At 30.7% G+C, this 21634-nt stretch overlaps 1 protein-coding gene across 1 annotated transcript; it reads right to left on the bottom strand.

The window, feature by feature from the left end:
- Nucleotides 1–528: 528 nt before the first annotated feature.
- Nucleotides 529–4740, bottom strand: LOC109796178 (cinnamoyl-CoA reductase 1). Its single transcript, XM_020355847.3, has 6 exons — nucleotides 4568–4740; nucleotides 4107–4279; nucleotides 3772–3957; nucleotides 2453–2615; nucleotides 1317–1503; nucleotides 529–933 (listed from the first exon to the last, which is right to left on the bottom strand). Exons 1-6 carry the CDS (start codon nucleotides 4674–4676, stop codon nucleotides 786–788), a joined length of 966 nt encoding a protein of 321 aa, XP_020211436.1. The 5' UTR covers nucleotides 4677–4740; the 3' UTR covers nucleotides 529–785.
- Between the last annotated feature and the right edge of the window lie 16894 nt (nucleotides 4741–21634).

The raw sequence follows: 21634 nt of genomic DNA, 5'->3' as shown, positions 1-21634 counted from the left end.
CATGTCTCCTTCAAATTAAAATCATATTACATCGATTCAAATGTCAGATAATGTAAAAATGTTTCGGTAATTTCAACTGATGTAATTTTTACACTGATTGGTTTTAAATGTTTTCAAGCCTTTATGAATACTTTTTTTTTTATATATATAGATGTAGAAACGATCTATTTAATTATAAGATAATTTGTGTTTGATTATTTATTGTGTATGAAAAATATCCACATTTCTCTTTGGCATTCATCAACAGCACATGCCTCATCCAAATGGCACTTCTCACAATAACCTTCAACCGTGTACATAATTATTGATTTTGTGAATGGGTTCAATGTTTGAAATTGCTGAAACTTTCTTGAAATAAAACTTCCCTTAACCGGTTAAATTTCAGTTAAATCAACGACTTGTTTAGAATTGTGCCCAAACGTGGGACTTGGATACATATGTTTTGAGTTTTGACATGCATTAATGATGATTCTCAATTTTCATTAGTGGAACCTATACGTGTGCAAAGCATTAGTAAATGGAATTGAATTGAGTAATGAAGATGAGACCGCTCAATCTTTTAATAATCACATGAGATGATAAATAAGAAATGTTGCCAAATATTGATCCTTACAGCGACTGTTACAGTTGACCCTTATTTTAGACTACAATTATACGCACAGAACCGAAACCAAAAGTAGAAACAAAAACATAAATAACATGAACAATGAGTCAAAGGCAGCAATGGTAGAAGAATATTAACACCATCACTACTTGTAACAGTGCACTATGCAACAACAGAGGAATTAGACATAGCCTCTACTCTTCAAACTCTCCACTGCATCCATGATGATTTGGTCAGCAGGAGTGAACTCTAGGCCTAAATCAATCAGCTTCTTTGATGCCTCCTGTGCACTTGCTCTCAACAACCCTGGTTGGGTATCCTTGGGCAACCTATAAACAAACAAATTAAAGTTATTAATACTTGGATCATGGACTAGTTATAAAATTTAATTATATAAAAATAATTTGTGTTAATATTTTTTTTTTATTGTCATAGGTATTTTCCTATCTCTACTGAGTCAAAGATTAATTTCGTGTTCACGATATTGTGATTGATACTGGCATAATAAGTTTTCACACACAGAAGGGGTTGAATATGAATTTTCTACTAAATTAATAGTTCTCATGCATAAATATAAAGTGTGTAACTATTATGTTAACCCATCGAATTATAAGTAATTTGTATCGATATCTAATCATGTATTGTCATTTATAGTAAGATTGTTATTTTTTTAATAATTATTTTTGAAGATCACATTTAGAATAATACTCACTTTGCCACAGGGTATTCGGGGTATAATTCAGCGACTTTGTCCACAAGATCACTGAAGTGGCGAATAGATTCCACACACAAGTGCCTTCCGGAAGCTTTCTTGTTCTCAAGTGCCAAAATGTGTGCTGTTGCTATGTCTTTGAAGTGAGCCATTCCCATGAAGAAATTCTCGTATGTCTCTTTGTCACCTGTATTAAGTTACAAACGCTCATCTGCATGCTCTGTTTTGAGGTTCTTTTCAGCTCTGTATATGTTAAATGCTCTAAATAAAATTTACATGCACCGTCTTTCCTTTCTAGTTCTTGTGAAAATTACATTACCTAAATCTAGTGAACTAAAACAGCAACTCATATAGAAAACTTTGTGGTTAAGTATTAATTTAAACAATGTAATGGTTGAGGTTGTTATTATAGATAAGATTGTAAGTGGCTATCATTCCAAATCCCCATTTCTTAAAATATGGAGGATTCATATTAATTAAACTCCAACCGATAATTCATAAAGTGATGGTCATATACTCATATGTTACTTTGAACATATCATTGTTAATCAGTGCGTTTTATTCAAAATAAATACTTATACTAAAGATGATAGACATCTCAAACATAAAATTAGCATATTTATCAACCTTGGTGATACGATAAATTCGAATCACCACTAAAATAAACTTCAATATTATTTTAAAATTTGAGTTTTAACATTATTCAATTCAAAACTGCTGAATAAAAAAAGTCATTTTAACTTATATTCATTTAATCATATTGCTAATAAACATGTGAACTTTGATAATAAGTGTAAGAATAATTTCATTTTAAAAGAGGAGGATTAAGAATTGATGAAATACATGTATAACAAATTTAAGTATGTCAAGACCTCAATTATTATTTTTTTGGATCAATGGTTGTGAATGCATTTTATTTTCTTACTTTAGAAGAAACAAAACATCCAATCAAACAAAGAATTGCATCATGAAGTTGCTTTGTCTTGGAGGAAAAAAACAAGACAATATATTTCAGAAGAAATTTGCAGTGACATAAAAAAATCAGAAAGAAAGAGGCAGTTACGGTCCCCAAGAAAAAGGTGACAAAGCTAATACCCAAGAAGCATTTGGATATATTGTTGAGTGGTGATTGTTACCTTTGAGAACACTAACAAGCACAGCCATGCTTGAATTGATTCTTGGTGGAAGGAGAGGGCCCAAGGCAGTGCCAGGGTTGATCATGACAACATCAAAACCTGTCTCCTTTGCAAACTCCCAACCTGCTTTCTCCGCTAGAGTCTTTGCAATGGGATAATACAACTGCCCCACACACAAATAAAGATTAAGCATAGGTTGTCATCATGTGATACAGTTAAAGATATTTCTCATCCAAAAGAGAAGTGTACAAGAATTTGGAGAAATTAAAGTTCAGTTTGTGATCATAACTTCTCCACGTATTATAATATATTTGTTCTGCATGAAAAACATAATTTTTTTTTTCGTCCTTGGAGTAGCTACCGTTAATAGCAGTGACTAATCTCCTCGCTACATTGGAGGCACTTCAAAGGGTGGGATAGCTGACCCCAAGATTTAGCTGCATACACAAGGCAGGATTTGAATTCCTGACAACCCTTACTGTTGAACCACACACTTGGGGTTCATGAAAAACATAATTTTTGAAATGAGAAAAATATTTGTGTGGTATATAGTCATTTAATCTTGTATATGATATATTTTTTAAAATATGTTTTAATCACGTGAAATCAGCGAGTTTTTATTTTAGTTATGATAGAAAAAAAATTCTCGCTCTTTATTTTCTTAAAATTTGTAAATATAATTTTTTTCTTTATAAGGTGAGTATATTTTTATTTTTAATCTTCATAATTTTTTTATTTATATTGATCTAAAATTTAAAGTCATTATTTTTAACTTTTAACAATTATTTTATAGTAAATATAATATTGACAGTGATTGTGAGTAACAAGTAAGATTAATACTCAGAATTTATTTGGCTAAAAGGAAAAGAGAGATTTTAATGAAAGGAAAGGGAGGGTTAAAAATTATATTTGGCAGACAGAATGAGAGAGAAAGGAAGGGATATTAATGAAAAAGAGAAATAATTTTTTTCTTATTCAATTCGAGAGAAAGATTTTAAAAATTAATTTAATTTTACACTTATAATTTTTAATTTAAAAATATAAGTAAAGATATTTTAAACAATATGCAATAAATGTTTTAAAACATCTATCCTCCCTTACACAAATCCCCAAATATTAGAGAATAACCAAAATTGGATGATGACCATTAATTTCTCCTTCTTTATACTAAATACTAAATCAAACAAGACAAATTTATAAAAAAAAATTCTTCCTTCATTTTCTTTCAAGTAAACATCATTAACTTTTTAATAAACATAAAAGTAGTTAAATATAATTAATTATTAGTAAAAGTTAATATTGTTTGACGAAGCACTAACCCCCTTGTCCTTGCAGTAATCAAGATCGGTCCAACATTCCTCTCCCTTAATCTTATGAGCTGGCCAATTGGGACTCGGCATAATCGATGAGATGGACGACGTCGCCACCACTCGCTCCACCCCCGCTTCCTTCGCCGCCTTCAGCACATTCACCGTTCCTTCTATCGCCGGTTCCAATATCTGCTTCTGCATTTCCTCACACAACATATATTATTATCATTAATTCATTTATTAAACACCAACATATATACTAACATTTTATTTCGACCGCCACACCTATGTATAAACTTTATGTCAATTAATTAATTAATTAATGTTAAATCATGGTTTGTCACCTCGGGATCTTTGACTTGACCAATGATGTTGGGACATGCGAGGTGGATTACGCCGGAACAACCCTTCACGGCTGCAGCAATGGAGTTAATGTCCAGAAGATCCATTTCAAAAAGATGGAGACCACTCTTCGCTCCTTCCATTTCTTCCAAATGTTTCGTCTCCTCTTCATCCTCTGCAAGGGTCACAATTAAATTAATTAATTTCACAAATCATATACAAAAAGTTTTTTATTTTAACCCAACCAGAATCTTAGTCCATATTATTATTTATACGAATTAACTAGGTAGTAGCTACCTTCTTCAAGCATTGATGTGAGTGGATTTTTAGTTATTTTGTTGGCATGGAAAAAAAAAAAAAAGATTAATTGTTTTTCTAAAATTAATTACTCGTCAAGCTGTACAAGTGAGTGTGTGTGAGAGAGGAAAGGAAGATTAGAAAGTAATGAATCATAGTGCATAACTGAGATTTTGGACGGTGGCATGGACGGTGTAGCCACGCTGGAGGAGGAGGAGAACCACCCATGAACCGATGGCGCCGCTGGCTCCGGTCACACAAACCACCTTCGACATGGGTGATGTTATTGCTTTTAATAACTTGCTTAGTGGTAGTGATTTGAGATATGGTGGCAAAGCCAGTCATAGTCCTAGAATATATATAAAGAAGATCGTGTGGGGGATAATTTGAAAACTTTGGATAAACAGTCACATAATTTTGTATTAAGGTGAAGGAATTAATTAGAATTCAAAAGTAAGGCAGAATTGATTGTATTTAGATGCAAAAATAATGTGATTACAGACGTAATTTAATGCACTATAGCACTATAATTTAACAGAATTAAAAAGTGAGACTACATGTATCACTAAAACTCCATAAGACTTGAATCCTAAAACTCTTTCTACTTATGTAATCAATGTACTATAATAAAACATGATTTTGAGATTACTGTCTAAACTAAAAGCATCCTATGTCAATTTTTGGATAATTAATTCCATAATATATGCAACGTATTTGATTCGTTTAAGAAATTTTTTTTTATAGATATTTTTTATTATACGAGCCTCTATATCGAATTCCTTAACACATATTTAAAAAATAAGTTATTTATCAATTAAATCATACATATTATGTTAGTATAACATCTTGTTAGATAATTTATCTTTTCGAACATAAATGTGTACATAAATTAAAATACATTATGAATGATAGTTATTTCTTTTCAAATACTTAATGTAATTGCAAAATATACTATTAGTGAAACTTATACAACATTAAGTCTGTTGATTCATGAGTTCAGTAATGAAATACATTTATTTATCATTTTATAATAATAATTTAATTTAATTTTATCTTTATATTTTTTTTAAGAGTGTCAAGTTTTAATTAAATATATTTTTTAGATATTGTTGTTCAAAAAAGAAAAACATAATTAATTTTTCTGTACAGAAGATTCGAACCTAAAATCTTGCTTAAGAAGAATAAATTTTGTACCATTAAACTAACAACTTGTTTAAGACAATGTTTTATTATTTATTATAATTTATTAATATTTGTGATATTATAAATGAAATTCTTTAAATTAAAAGCCAAAATTTGTATAATTATTTGAGTCTCAATAAATTTAGTTAATACTTACTTAATTTCATTTTATTATTAAAATAACTTTAATATAATTGTAAATTAGTTTAACATGTTGGTTGTTATAAACTATTCATTACGAAAAAGTCATCTTTTTGAAAGGAGAGATTAATTATTAATTTTAAAATATTATATAAATCATGTTTAATAGTTAAATAGGAGATAAATAATAATACTTTTTAGGTTAAAATAATTTTTTTATTTTCTACTATTTCATTTACTTTATTTTTCAGTTTTTATAATTTAAAATAAATATTTTTAATTTGTATACTTAATTTTTTTTACTTTATAATTTAAAATAAATATTTTTAGTCTACATATAAATTTTTTAGACTTTTTTTTATATAATATTAACTTTTTCTATATTGACATGATAGAAATATTAAATTAACTTTATATTATATCAAATTTATTTTGTTAAAAATATTTTAAATTACATCTCTTGAAATTCCATACCTTACTCTCATCTAGAATGTTTACCGTTGACACACTTTTTTATCTTTACAAAATTAAAAACATATACTATATCAATATAAAGCAAATAATGTTAAAAAAAAAATTAACAATAAGAATCAAAATGATAAAAAAAATTATAAGTATAAAAGTTAAAAAATTATCTTAACTTATAAAAATTAAAAAAGTTGAAAAGAAATAAATATAGAAAAGGTATCTATTTTAAAACTTAAATTATGAAGTTAAAAAGATAAAATAATTAAAATTATGTTATTAAAAAAATATTACTGGTAAATATCTGTGAGTGTTAGTGAATATCTGACACGTGTACTTTTATAATTTCATCAGCGTATAACGACATAGTTGTGTGGCACGTGTTAAAAAATATAATGTGATGACAAGTAGAGTTGGTTTATGCTAGTAGGACACATGCACATGCAGTCACTGTCTCAATAGTTTTGAAATGTAACTTTCATGACACATGTCTTAAAACTGTAGGTATAATGATCAATGCCAACATTTACAAACAAAATAATAATAATAATAATAATAAAGCCAACAATCAGATGTAGGGCCCAGAATTAGACATATTATCTCCCTTTCCTAATAAAAAATGTAATATATATATATATATATATATAAAAGGATTTGTTGATATTATAATAATAAAATAACTAAATGATACCTTTAATCATTTTTATTATAAAAAATAAATTTAATCGATTCAATCATTATATTAATAATATTATAGTTACGATTATATATATATATATAATTTTAAATAATAAATTATAAAATAATTTTAAAATTATATAATTTTATATATTTATATAATTAATAAATATTATTAAATATAACGATTAAATTAATTATATTTATATTTATTAAAGATATCATTTAACTATTTTTTAACATCATATATAATTTTAACAAATCCTCATCATATATATATATATATATATATATATATATATATATATTAAAAATTTTATTCGTACAATTTATTTTGTTTGTATATTTTTCTCTCAAGCCCATTATTAATTAATTTCACCAAATCGATTTGATTAGCGGTATTGTTGATGTAAGAATCCAAATAACATTATTAAGAAAAACATTACTATTAAAAGAATTATCTTCAAAGTAAAAACTAAAGATAAATTTAAAATAAAAAAACAAAATTGTATATTTGGTGAAAATAAAACATGCAAGTGTAGAGTTGTAGAACATACATCTTTTTGACAAAGATATGAAAAAAACACGAAATTAAAAAATTATAAAATATATAACTAATAAACATAGCAACATTTGATTATAAGTTGAATATTCACAATATCTGAAGCATTTTAATTGGGAGAAAAATATTAATTTTATGCATGCTCATAATTCTCATACTTCGTTTGTAATAAGGTAGTTAATAGTTTTCTACAGTTTCGTTCAAAAAAAAAAATTGCTTTCTACAGTTATTAAAACATTTTTTTATACATAATTAGTAAAATATTTTAAAATATATACATATTAATATTAAAATTATGTTAATGTAAGAAAGAAAGCGTTAACGTTTATTTTTAAGGTTGAGTATGTGCTCTTGTCCAAAAACTTACCAAAACAAAATTTAATATCAAATTTGATTAAAAAATGAAACTTAATAAGATAAGATTAGTTATAAACATGAAATACATATATAAATAGATAGATAGTGGAATAATAGGTGGAAAGGATTTCCGTAAAAGAAAACACATGAGATGGGTTTCATTTCATCAGACACCACTATTAAAAATATATAAACTTTAATTCACTATTATTCCGATAAAGCCTAAAACTCCACATCATTTAATATCGAGATTAAAAATAATTTATAAATATTTTTTCTTTAATTCACTCTGATATTTTTTAAGAACAAATTCATGGTAATTTAATATACGTTAAAATGATCAATATTTCAAACACAATAATCTTAACGATAGTAATAAATTTATACTTGAAATAATTATGTTTACCAGTTTGAAACAATCACATATTTTTTCATTTTATCTTGTATTAATTATATGAAGTGTAGCCACTAGTCCCACTAACAATTAATATTTGGTTAAAATATATTTTTAGTTTTTATAATTTCACTTATTTTATTTTTTAGTATTTATAATTTAAAATATTTTTTTTTAATATTACACTTACATTTTTTTTTTAATTTTTTTAGGCTATACTATTAATTTATTTATAATTTTGTCTCTTTTATGTTGTGACAGAGATCTTCATCACGCTCAACCAAAAATAATACTCCCTCCATTTTTTTTCATAGTCGTTTTGTCAGAATTTGTTATTTTTTTTTTCATTGTCATTTTACTAAAATCAATGACATTAATTTTTTCTCCATTTTTATCCTCGATAATTAATACATGTTTACTGAACAATGTGTGTATTTATTTTTAATGTCTACCTATTTTTTCTCCAACTACCCATATAAAGTTAATGTGATTTATAAGAACAATATGTTCCCAACAAAATACTATAAAAAAACAAAAAAAGGGACAAGTATAATTAAATACAGTAGGTTAAAGTTTACATTTAATCAATGCATTAATAATTAGTGGAGTAGATTGTAGTTCAACAGTCTCAAAAATACAAAAAAAAATAAAGAGTAAAATAGGAAAGTAAGTAATAAATATTTTTGAAAACTAAAATATCAATAATTTCTTTAAGTCTCGTGCAAAACCTTAAACGACTATAAAAAAAACGGAGAGAATAACATTATGCTCTACTAAAGAAACACACACTTCCACATGATCACAACAATAACACGTCTTTCTATACAAGAACCCTAACCTAGTGTGTTCCATAGCAAGAAAGATGAAAATAAAGTTTTTTCCTACTTGCTTCACAAGCACATCAACAAAGAGAGAAAGAAACCTAATACTTATAAAAAAAATAAATAAAAAAAAAGATTATTGATTTTTCCTCTCCCAAATAATTAAGTGACACATCATCATCCATAAAATCAAATTCAATAGCACCACATGAATTTAATGAGTCTACATCACTCATGTGAAAATTACATTATAAAAAAATTAAGAATAAAAATAAAAAATGATTAAAATGATAAATATAAAAACTATAAATATTTATTTTAAACTATATAGACTAAAAAGTAAAATAAGTAAAAATATTAAAAAAAATTATATTTTAACCCTAGTATTCTTAATATTGATTACTATGGAGTATGAAACAAGCTAGGTTGCTTTACGCACTCTTTAAAAGGATCAATAGTTACTAAAATAATGAAAATAAATATATACCACATGTTTGAAATAATAAGAAACCTCGTACTTCTTTATTAGATTAAAATAAATAAAAACTATTTATAAGAAGAGTTATCGATAATAATTATTAAATTAAAATAAACAACTCATTAAAAGAATATAAATAAATTAGTGCATTATTATCATTATTATAATTGTTTCTAACATAATCCTAATTATAATTATTACTTAAACTAATATTATAATTATCATTATTATTATCAATTATCGTTAGTACTATCAATTATAACCACTACCAATAACAATGAAAAACGACAACGACGACAATAACAATAATTATAATAATAATTATGATAATAACAATATATAATAATTTTATTTATAATATTTAATCTAAAAAGTATATTTTAATCTAATAATTATTATTAATAGTTATTTTTTCTTTTTATAAGAGGCGTGATTTAAATTACTTTCTATAATTTAAGTAACATGTATTATTTATCTATATCAATATATAATGTGTGAGATGGGCGAGTGGGTACTTGGATCGACACTCATACAATTTTAAAGTTATAACTCATGAGAATCCTGTTCATTTTTTCTCTCTCCATTTCTTTAATTACTAAAGTTTTAAAAGCACAAATATAACTTATCTTAAAGTATGCATCAACTGTATCAATTTTATTTTATTATTTTTCTTACAAAGTTCAAGAAATAACCACAAAAAAAAAAAAGAAATAAAGAGGATCCATTATCATTTAAGCCAAGAAAAAAATTACGGATTATTACTAAGTGTGTGTTTGATTTGACATTAAAAATGTCTAAATATTCATTCCAGTGAAAACAACATCATTATTATTTTTAAAATTTTGCATAAAAAATAAAAAATTACTGTTACATTAAATGAAAACGTATATTCTGCGTGCAAATATTTGAGTAAATTAACTTTGTCATCCTTGTTAGATTTGTTAAGAAAAATTATTTATTTCACGAAATTTTATGTAAGAAAAAAAATGTCTTTATTAAAAGTAAATGGACTTATTTTATTGGACAGTTCTGTGGTTTGAAAGGACGAAAAATCCTGAAGTGATCTGCGCATGATAAAGTAGTATATACGTGTCAAAAAAATGGCAAAAAAGCAATCAATAATTCGAGTAATGCAAACAAAAGGCAAGCTCCACTATGTTCGTGCATGGACTAAACCCTAAACCCTAAACCCTAAACCCTAAACCCTAAACCCTGATGGGGAAGTAGGAATTTATGGCTAGATCTAAGTTTACTTTTAATATTAAAATCATGTTATAAGGCTATTGTGTTCTGGATCTATGAATTTTGGTTTACCTTTTATTGCTTTATTTAATTTCTGTTTTATAAATTTTGTGAACTTTTATTTGGATCTGAAGATGGTCCATGGTGTTTCTGGAATGGGGCGCGATGCAGTAAGGCCTATGGAAAGGCAGTAAGTCAAGGAGTTTATGCGCTGACCGTAGATCACCATGAATGATTATCAGATCTGAAAACCTTTGTAAAGATTTCTTTGAAATGGTTTATTGGCTGGAAAACTCTGGATCTTCTGGTTCAGAAGAGTGTCTCTTAAACACCCCCAGAGAGACTCGTTACTGGGTCACCAACAACGCCACGAACTAAAAAAAAAAAAAAAAAAAAAAAGTTTTTCTGGGTAAAATAAGTTCATGATCCTTTACTCATCAGTAACTTTATATGATGATTTTGTATTAAAATCAACTTAGGTCTACCTATAACTTTTTATGGAACCGTATGAGGGTGATGATACTGGATTTATTTTAATCATGAGTAGCTTCCTTCGTTCTCTCTCTCGCCGTCTTACTGTCAAAGCATCCTCCTCCTCTTCTTCATCTTCCAAAAATCTACTCACTGAGCAAAACCAATCTATGGAGGAAATTCCTCCTAAAAACAATATCTTTGAAGAAGAAGTTTGTTTTGAAGATATTAATCAAGCAATCGACAACTGGGAAAACCCCAAAATCCCTCAAGATGAGCTTTACATCCCTGATGAAAACAAACATGTCCGCAGTTCTGATTATATTATCAAGACTGCTGAAAACAATATCCCTTTGGATCCTCAAGCTGGTGAAGAATTTCACCTTCTCTCAAAGCAATCTCTTACCGAACACTCTAGGAAGTACAAGTACCTCCATATAGGTTGTGTCCAGGTAGCTGTTAAACCCCTCGTCCGAGAAGGGCTTAACGCTTCAATCCTCATGTGTCTTAGAGATATTAGGCACAATGATTTCCATGATTCCCTTATAGGAACCGTAGAAACAAGTTTAGGACATGGTCCTGTTTACTTCAATTGTTTTCCAAACAAAACTGTGAGTCTCTTAGACAGAAACGTCTTAGATTCATTATTTTTAAATATCAGATTGCATGGGTTAAACATGAAAGAAGGTTCTATCCCTGCAGCACTCCTGTTTAGGATCCAATACAAGGTTATGAACACTTGCAACTCAAGGGTTCTCCTTAAAACAACAGATCGGGAAACCACTTTGTTTGTCACTGACATGGCAAAGGCCAACGTGGCTGTTCCCAAACTTATAAAATGGGATGAAGTTGAATTACCCACATCCTGGCAAATCGATAAAGCAACCCCAACCTTGCCCAGACAAGCCCCTGAATTCCAAGAGATTAGGCAATCTGAGGCTGGTAAGGTAGAGATCATTTTTGATCGGAGAAATTCTTTTTCCACTAGATCTGAAGCTACTAGATCTGAGTACAATAGTGCTAGAAGATCTTTTTCTGTAGCATCCCAATCTTTTAGGAATCCTAGGATCATCATTCCTGAAACCAACCTTCAGGGTTTAGACAATTCTTCGTCTATCCCTAGATCAATCTATAGTAGGGCTGAAGAAGAAACCACAACTGAAATCCATTCCCCTACTCAATCTGAAATGCAATATGGTCATCTATGAATAGTTACACCATAGATAAACCATCCCTTCATAAGGAATTTTACTCTGATGTTTGGACAACTCAGAGGAAGTGGTTCCTTAGTAATTTTAAGGGTGACCGTAGGTCAGATATCATAGATTTATTCTATACCTTCCTCAAAAATGTCCAAACCCATGTTTGTTTCTTCGATTGGTTAAATGTTTACCTTCGAAGGAATAATATCCACCCACCTTGGGTTATTACCATCACAGAAGACCTTTCTGTCAATACACTTACTGTTTGGCACCGTAAGGACGGGAAATTGGTCAAATCTGACCTTCCGCCTAACAGTAGTTATTTTATCCCAAACTTAGAGGACAAATACCTAGCTTCGCCCTTTAAGTATAAATCTGATGAAACCATAGGAGCTCAGGATATTAAAGCCCTTATGGAACAAAACAACTACACCAACAAGTACCTCCAAGTTCTTGGAGAAAATCTTGTTAGAAAACCTTCATCCTCTGGGACTAAGGATGATGATTCGGTTATCAAACCTTTGTTCAAACCTTTTAGTCTTAACAGTCAGACTAAAAACAAATTTAGAGCCATCCATCTTAACTGGACTAAGTCTTTAGAAGAAACTAAAGAAGCCAAAAATAGCTCTATTATTATCCCTGATACCCCTAGTTCGTCTCAGGTCGGATCCGTCAAGACAGGACCCGTCACTAGGAGTACCTCCCAAAAAGACCAATCCCTTAGGATTAACAAGCTAGGAACCTCTTCTATAGGATCTGATTCTGAAGTTACTGAACCCAGTAATAAGCCTGTTCTCCAGGTTAATCCTGTTATCACTAAGGCTGTGAACTGGAAGCAGCCATCCAAACTTTACTATAATCGGGCCACTGCCCCTGATCTCCTTCTTGAGGAAAGGAATGATCAAAGTTTTCGATCATTTAGTGCCACAAACATCTATGAATGGAATATAGATGGTTTAACCGAGTATAATATCCTCAGTACTCTCCAACATATGACAATGGTTTCTACAGCATATCAAACTGCTCTTGATAGTACTGATGATGCTATTGTTGAAATCCTGACGTCTGGTTTTTCTGGACAACTCAAAGGTTGGTGGGATAACTATGTTTCTGAAGAAGAAAAGCATGAAATTCTCACTGCCGTCAAAACTGATGCCGAGGGTAACATCATTACCACAGTTAAGGGTGATTCTATCCCCGATGCTGTAAATACCCTTATCATGGCCATTATCAAACATTTTATCGGAGATCCCAGTATTTGGAAGGACCGATCTGGTGAACTCCTGTCCAATCTTAAGTGTAGAACCTTAGGAGACTTTAGGTGGTATAAGGATACCTTCCTCACAAGAGTCTACACCCGGGATGATAGTAATCAACCTTTCTGGAAAGAAAAATTCTTAGCTGGTCTCCCAAAATCTTTAGGAGATAAAGTTAGGGAGAAGATCAGATCCCAGTTTAATGGTGACATCCCTTACGGCCAGTTAAGTTACGGCAACCTCATAGCTTACGTCCAAAAGGTAGCCCTCAAAATCTGTCAAGATGACAAAATCCAGAAACAATTGGCCAAAGAGAAGGCCCAAAACCGCAAAGATTTGGGAAATTTTTGCCAGCAGTTTGGTCTTCCTTGTTCTAAGGATTCTGGTAAACCCACCAAACGCAGAAAATCCTCTAGGCTCCAATTGAGTAATTCTCACAAGCCTGGTAAAAGAACCCCTAGATTTAAGTCTAGACAAATCACTAACACAACCAATAGGCCTCCTGTGGTTAAACCCACCCCTCGGGGCTTCAATCCTACCACAAACCCTAGGGAAACTAGGACTTGTTTCAAATGTGGCCGTAAAGGTCACTTAGCAAAATTCTGCAGAATCTCCTCTAAAGTTAGAGAACTTAATCTTGATTCTACCATCCAGGATCAGCTTAACAACCTTCTAATCAACTCCTCTGATAGTAGCAATGAAGATGTTGATACACCTATGTCTTCCTCCGAAGATATTCAAGCTGATGATGACCTTTCCTCCTCTAGTGACGAAAGCTCTGACTCTCCTCTCATCAATGTTATCCACAATGATGAGCAAAATCTTCTTCTTGATGTCTTAAAGTCCATTCAAGATCCCCATGAAAGAGATGAATATCTTGAAAAGCTCAAGACAATCCTCCATAAACCTAACAAGTCACAGCTTGATAATAGGTTTGTTAACAATAAGTTTGATCTTACTCAAACCCTCAAACGCCTTGAAAAATCTGCAGCTAAGCCAGTTACAATTCATGACCTACAGATTGAAATCAGTTCTCTTAAATCAGAGGTTCGTGACCTCAAAAAGAAGCAACAGTTACATGAAACTTTCATATCTCAAATAACTGAAGCTTTTTCCGATAACGTGGTTCGGCATGACCACGACAATCCCAGTGATGGCCATGAATCTGACCATGTCTCCACTGATGATGATACCCTCTTCAACGCTCTGATCAATCATTGTAGCATTCAAAAATTCTATATTGATGTTACTATTTCAGTCGAAGATTTTGTCTTAAAAACAATCGCTCTGTTTGACACTGGAGCTGATTCTAACTGTATTCTGGAAGGACTCATTCCAACCAAATACTTCCACAAAACCTCCGAGAAACTTAGGACTGCTAGTGGTTCTCGACTAGAAATCCAGTATAAGCTCCCTTCTGCAATCATTCAAAATGATAATCTCCAGGTTGAAACTCCATTTCTCCTGGTAAAAAATCTTAAGAATGATGTAATCCTTGGAACACCATTCATTAAATCCATTTTCCCTATTAAGATATCTGATGAAGGTATATCCACCCAATATCTAGGAAAAACTATCATGTTCAAATTTCTGAATAAACCCCTCTTTCGTAACATCAATCAGGTTGATAGAAAGCTTAATCAAATCAATTTCCTTAAGGAGGAAATCTCTTTCAAACATATCGAAAGTCAGCTTTCTCAATCCCATATCAAACAAAAGATTATGAGTCTTCATGATCGATTTCAATGTCATGTTTGTTCCGATCTTCCTAATGCTTTTTGGGATAGAAAGAAACATATGGTTAGCCTTCCTTATGAAAAGGATTTTACTGATAGGCAAATCCCAACCAAAGCCAGGCCAATCCAGATGAGTCATGAACTTGTCATCCACTGTCAAAAGGAGATCAACGATCTTATTTCCAAAGGTTTAATCCGGAAGAGCAAGAGTCCCTGGTCTTGTGCAGCCTTTTATGTCAACAAGGCTTCTGAAATCGAGCGTGGTGCTCCTAGGTTGGTCATCAACTATAAACCTCTTAATCAAGCCCTTCAATGGATTAGATATCCAATTCCTAACAAGAAAGATCTTCTTTCCCGATTATATTCGGCAAAGATCTTTTCTAAATTCGACATGAAATCTGGATTTTGGCAAATCCAAATCAATCCCAGTGATCGCTACAAAACAGCCTTCACTGTCCCGTTTGGGCAATACGAATGGAACGTGATGCCCTTTGGTCTTAAGAATGCCCCTTCGGAGTTCCAAAATATCATGAATGATATTTTCAATCCATACTCAAATTTCTGCATTGTCTATATTGATGATGTTCTTATCTTCTCCTCATCCATTGATCAACACTTCAAACATCTTGAAATATTTTTCAAGGTAATTAAACGAAATGGCCTTGCTGTTTCTAAAACCAAAATCTGTCTTTTTCAGACAAAGATCAAGTTTCTTGGTCATGAAATCTTTCAGGGAACTATCCGACCTATATGTAGAGTCATAGAGTTTGCTGATAAGTTTCCCAATCAGATTCTTGAGAAGACACAACTTCAAAGATTTCTTGGTTGTTTAAACTATGTTTCTGATTTTTTTCCTCAACTCAGTAACATAATTAAACCTCTTCATGAAAGGCTCAAGAAATCTCCCCCTCCATGGACTACTGTCCATACCAATGTGGTCAGACAGATCAAACAGCAGGTTAAAGTTTTACCCTGTCTATACCTACCCAACCCCAATCTCCCAAAGATTGTCGAAACTGATGCCTCTGACATTGGTTATGGAGGTGTTCTCAAACAAGCCATGCATGATTCTGAAAATTGCATTGCTTTCACATCAAAACATTGGAACAAGGCCCAACAAAATTATTCTACTGTTAAAAAAGAAGTTTTGGCCATTGTACTATGTATTTCAAAATTTCAATCTGATTTGTTGAATCAAAATTTTTTAGTCCGTGTTGATTGTAAATCAGCCAAAGATATTTTGCAAAAAGATGTTAAAAATTTAGCATCAAAACAAATCTTTGCCCGCTGGCAAGCAATTTTAAGTGTTTTTGATTTTGACATTGAATATATCAAAGGCACCTCAAACACTTTACCTGACTATCTTACCCGTGAATTTCTACGGGGAAAGACAGAATGCAATGACGCCTAAATTAAGGCCGCGATCATCCTCTTCTAGGGGAAGGGGAAAGGGAATCGTTCTGGGCAAACCAAATCGCCCAGCAAAATCAGCATCCTCAATTGAGGATGACAAATCAATCAAGGTTTCCTCAGAAACCTCAGACAAAGGGTCATTAACCCGAGCTGGGTCATCTCAGCAAAACAAATCAATCGCTGGGTCATCTACTCAGCAAACCAAAGCAAGGTCATCTACCCATCAAACCAAGCCATCGGACTATGCCATGGCACTTCCAACCCTTCTAGCCCTTCAGGATTGTGGGTTAACCAACCTCCCTTCCAAATCCTGGAAACAAATTTTTTCAGAAGAACCTAATGACCTCTTCTGGGATCAAAACCTGAAATCAATTATTTCAGAAATTTCCAAATCAAAGGTAACTTTACATCCAAAAGAATTGGTCGAGCAGCCTCAACCAATCACCCAAAAACAACCTCCCAAGGCCTGGAAACAGATTCTTGCAGAAGAACCTGACCCATATCTGAAATCAATTATTTCAAAAATTTCCAAATCAGAAGACTTGGTTGAGCAGCCTCAGCCAGTTGCCCAAAAACAACCATCTTCCTATCTTCCAAAAGAAGGAAGGTTTTATCCTACAATCCAAATGGAACCCGAGTTTTGGGATCCAAATCCAAACAAGATTTGCGAAAAAATCCTTCCACCAGGTTTTCTTTTCAAACCCCTTAGTCTTATCAAGACAAGGAGATTTTACGAATTCATACTGGTGGATTCCAAATCTGTTTCAATTAAACACAATTTTGACAAAAATGATAACCAGCTTATCACGCACTCAACAATTCAAATCCTCAAAATTTTGACTTTCAAAGATTTTGACAATAAACCCAATCAAGTCAGAAAATTTTCTCAGCCTTTTGACCCAATTGGGTACAATTACTGGGATTATCTTAATGCCTGGACAAATGTTTTTTGGTTTCAAAACAAACACCACAGGCACTCCTGGCTTATCTATTTTAAACAAAATATTCGGTATTTCTTTCCACAATGGTTCGCCGAGTGGTGGGAGTATTTTGGACCTATCCTGAGTATCCTTCCCCCAGACATCAGAGAAGGATATAATCAGTTCAAATCAAGGTTTGAAGAGGGGACCAGCCAGTTCCATACATCTCTTCATTTCTTCTCAAAGTTCTCTTTAGCTTGGATCTTTGCCTGGCAACACCAGTTCAAGAAGACCTCCAAGCTTCTTCCAATCTTAGGCAAGCAAGCCTCTATCAAATGGTGGGATCAGTTTGATGCATCCCGAGCCAATACACAAGGAGTAGCGCTTTGGTTCCAAAAGAATCCAAAGAGCCTCAAGGCCGCTGATCCAGAAACCTGCCAGTTTCTTAATCGAAAGGCTAAGATCGCAGCAGCCCTTGCAACATCCACAAATGATGAAGCTTTAGCGACAAATCTTCATCAAATTCTTGAACTCCTGCAGACAGACTCGGAGTCCAGTTCGTCGAAAGGAAAAGCCAAGAAGGAAGTCTCTTCTCCATCCTCTTCATCCGGGTCATATTTCCAGAATGAAGATGATTGCTTCGGAATCAACCTTGATGAAGCATCCGAAGAAGACTGAGTTCCTCCAATCGCTGTTAAAGCACTATTCCGGCTCTGAATATTGACGACATCCTGACGTCATCCTGACGAAAGAAGTCAACAACCCAGGGTCAACAATTACTGCTCATTTTGCGGAAGTGTACTGTTCACTGTAGCGAAAAACTCATTTTACTGTTGTAATAGTAATCACTGTTGTAATAGTAACTTTAAGTTTTCTATAAATTTGTATCCTGCCTAGAAGAGTGGCACCGGTTAGCGAAAAGAGAGTCTAGAGTGAGAACCTCCTCCTTCTCTCTTGCCTTTGTATCTTCTTGTTCAATCAATACAACAATTTTGTATTACTCTTTCTGCTACTTTTATTTCTTGCATCATAAAACTTTGTGAAAACCTGGGATTCGTAAGCCTGACTCGTCAGGTGTGCCCTTGATACCCAGTATTGTGCGGACTACCGCCGCGTAAATCTGGTTTTAATTGTTCCATGCTCATCTGCATATTCCTCCTTTCTCGTTTTCCCTAGATCCACCACCGGGACATCTGGTATATATATATATATATATATATATATATATATATATATATATATATATATATATATGAAGAGGGTTATAATAACATCGATGTAACTTTTACTAAGTATTATACTACTTAATTTTATATTAAATGTGAATTTTGAAAATTTAACTGTTAAATTGAAAGTTCATATCAATTTATATTAGTATATCAAATTTTGTTAAAATTGAACAACAACTTGAAGGTAATCAAAGTATTCATATTTTAGTATATTTTAAAATTAATATATTACGTCAATTTTATTTTATAAGAATGAAGTGATATGAACTTTCAATCTAACGGTTGGATTTACAAAATTTATATTTAATATAAAGTTATTGAGCGGTGTAATACTTAGTAAAAATTACATCGGTATAATTATAACTCTATATATATATATATATATATATATATATATATATCACTACTAGAATTTCTCTTATTACATGCGACTTTTCCTGCGAATTTTTCATAAAAATTTGCAAGAAACTTATAAATTTAAATATTTTTTTTTCTTGCGGATTAAAATTTGCAGGAAAATCCGCAGGAAAAGCTACCTGCAAATTTTTTTTACCATTTAGTAAACATTACTTGCAAATTTATTTTTGCAAGAAAATCTGCAAGAAACAAAATAAAATTCTTACAATATTTTCTGCAAATTTTTATCATGGAAAAAAATTTCTATGATTATTAAAATTATAGCAAAATTTTTAAGAAATATCTGTAAATTATTTTTCGCAAATAAATTCGCAAAAAATTTCTGCGAATATTTTTTTGCAGGAAAATTCGCAAAAAATTTATGCAAATATTTTTTTTAAGAAAATTCGCAAAAAATTTCTGCGAATATTTTTTTGCAGGAAAATTTGCAAGAAAATGATAATTTTTTAATAGTGTATGTATATATATATATATATATATATATATATATATATATATATACGAAGAGGGATTCATTTATTCTATAAGTAAGTCTACTTAAACTTATTCAGTTCAATAATTTATGTTCTACATTAAATTTCAACAATCCAACCGTTAAATTTAAAGTTCTTAATACATAGATTAAGTATAAATTTTTAAAAAATTTGAAAATCAATTGATATTTCGTTTCATTAATTCAAATCATTGTATAGAATGATTTTATAATTACTTGTCAAATAAGTACTTTCTTTTAGTTTTGCATGGGTAATATAGTTGGATAAGTCATTTCATTTCTATTAATTAAGATTTGAGATTAAATATAATTTTTTTTATATTTTATATTCTTTCATGTAGAATCTACTTGAATAAGTACTTCATTTTAACTTTGCATGAGTGACACAGCTAGTTAAATCATTTCATTTTTATTAACTAAAATTTGAATTTGACTTTTCTTATGCTTTATATCTTTCCATGATTTGTCTTGAAAATGAGATAAATAATTTATAATTTCACTTAAAATTTTTCAAGAAGTTTATGCTTGATTGAATTTATCCTAATCTAAACTTTTTTATAATAGAAAATAAATAAATAAATACTTCCTCTTGCAGAATTCTCATATGTTCTAAGCGAAACTTCTTGGTCAAAAATATTGAATCTATACCTACGAGCATGAGAAACATTCAACATCGTGTTTATCATGTGCAGTGATCAAAAGTCTTTATCGAGTTGTGTAATTGACAAAATGCAATGTTAATAACATGGTCATGGGCAAATGCAAATCAGATGAAGACATCATATTGACGAATTTGATTCCTTTCATGACTTCAATCAAACATTCTTCGAAGGCTTAGAAATTATATAGAGCTATCAAGAATCGAAAAGAAAATGACAAAACTCACATGAGTCATGAGACAAATGAAGCCCAAATATACAAATTTTGATTTATACAAGTGCATATATGACTGTTCGTATTAATTTCCACATGTTCAAACTTCTAATTCTTATTCGTTTCTTCGAGATAAAATTAATGCAAGTGTTCTGTAATTTTTATTATAAAAGAATTAATTCAATTCTAGTGATGCATAGATTAATATAAACACCCATGTGCTGACCCTACCTTGATAGCATTTAATCCACGATCACTCCAAACATGATAGGTTTAGAACCTATATTGTATTGTGGGACAGGACACATCATTATATAAAATAATAAATCGTACATGACAGGATGGGTGTGAATTTTGAGTCGATTAATTAAGCATCATATTTAGTCAAGCTACCTATAATTAATAAAATCATTACACACTATGTGTAATATTAATATTATTTGTAAAATGTGGTTAAATATGATAATTTGTCGGAATACTTCTTTTAATTTAAATGGCATGATGAAAATTTGTTTTTTTATTCATATTGGACCGATTATCCAAATATTAGTAGATCAATTATTGCATATAAGTACCAGATCAAGATGAATATGATGCAGATTTTTAATATATATATATATAGAGGAGGGTTCAAACGATACCGGTGTAACTTTTACTAAGTGTTACACCGCTCAATAATTTTATATTAAAAGTGAATTTTGAATATCCAACCGTTAGATTGAAAGTTTATGTCTCTTAGATCATATATATCAAATTTTATATTAATCTAAGATGATTTGATATATATATTTTAAAATATATTAAAATATGAACACTTTGATTACCTTCAAGTTGTTGTTCAATTTTAACAAAATTTGACATATATGATCTAAGAGACATAAACTTTCAATCTAACGGTTGGAT

This window comes from Cajanus cajan, chromosome 3 (assembly GCF_000230855.2).
Source record: "Cajanus cajan strain Asha chromosome 3, NIPB_CcT2T_4, whole genome shotgun sequence".
Classification (NCBI taxonomy): domain Eukaryota; kingdom Viridiplantae; phylum Streptophyta; class Magnoliopsida; order Fabales; family Fabaceae; genus Cajanus; species Cajanus cajan.
The sequence above is the reverse complement of the archived record's forward strand: the minus strand, read 5'-3'. Positions and strand labels throughout refer to the sequence as shown.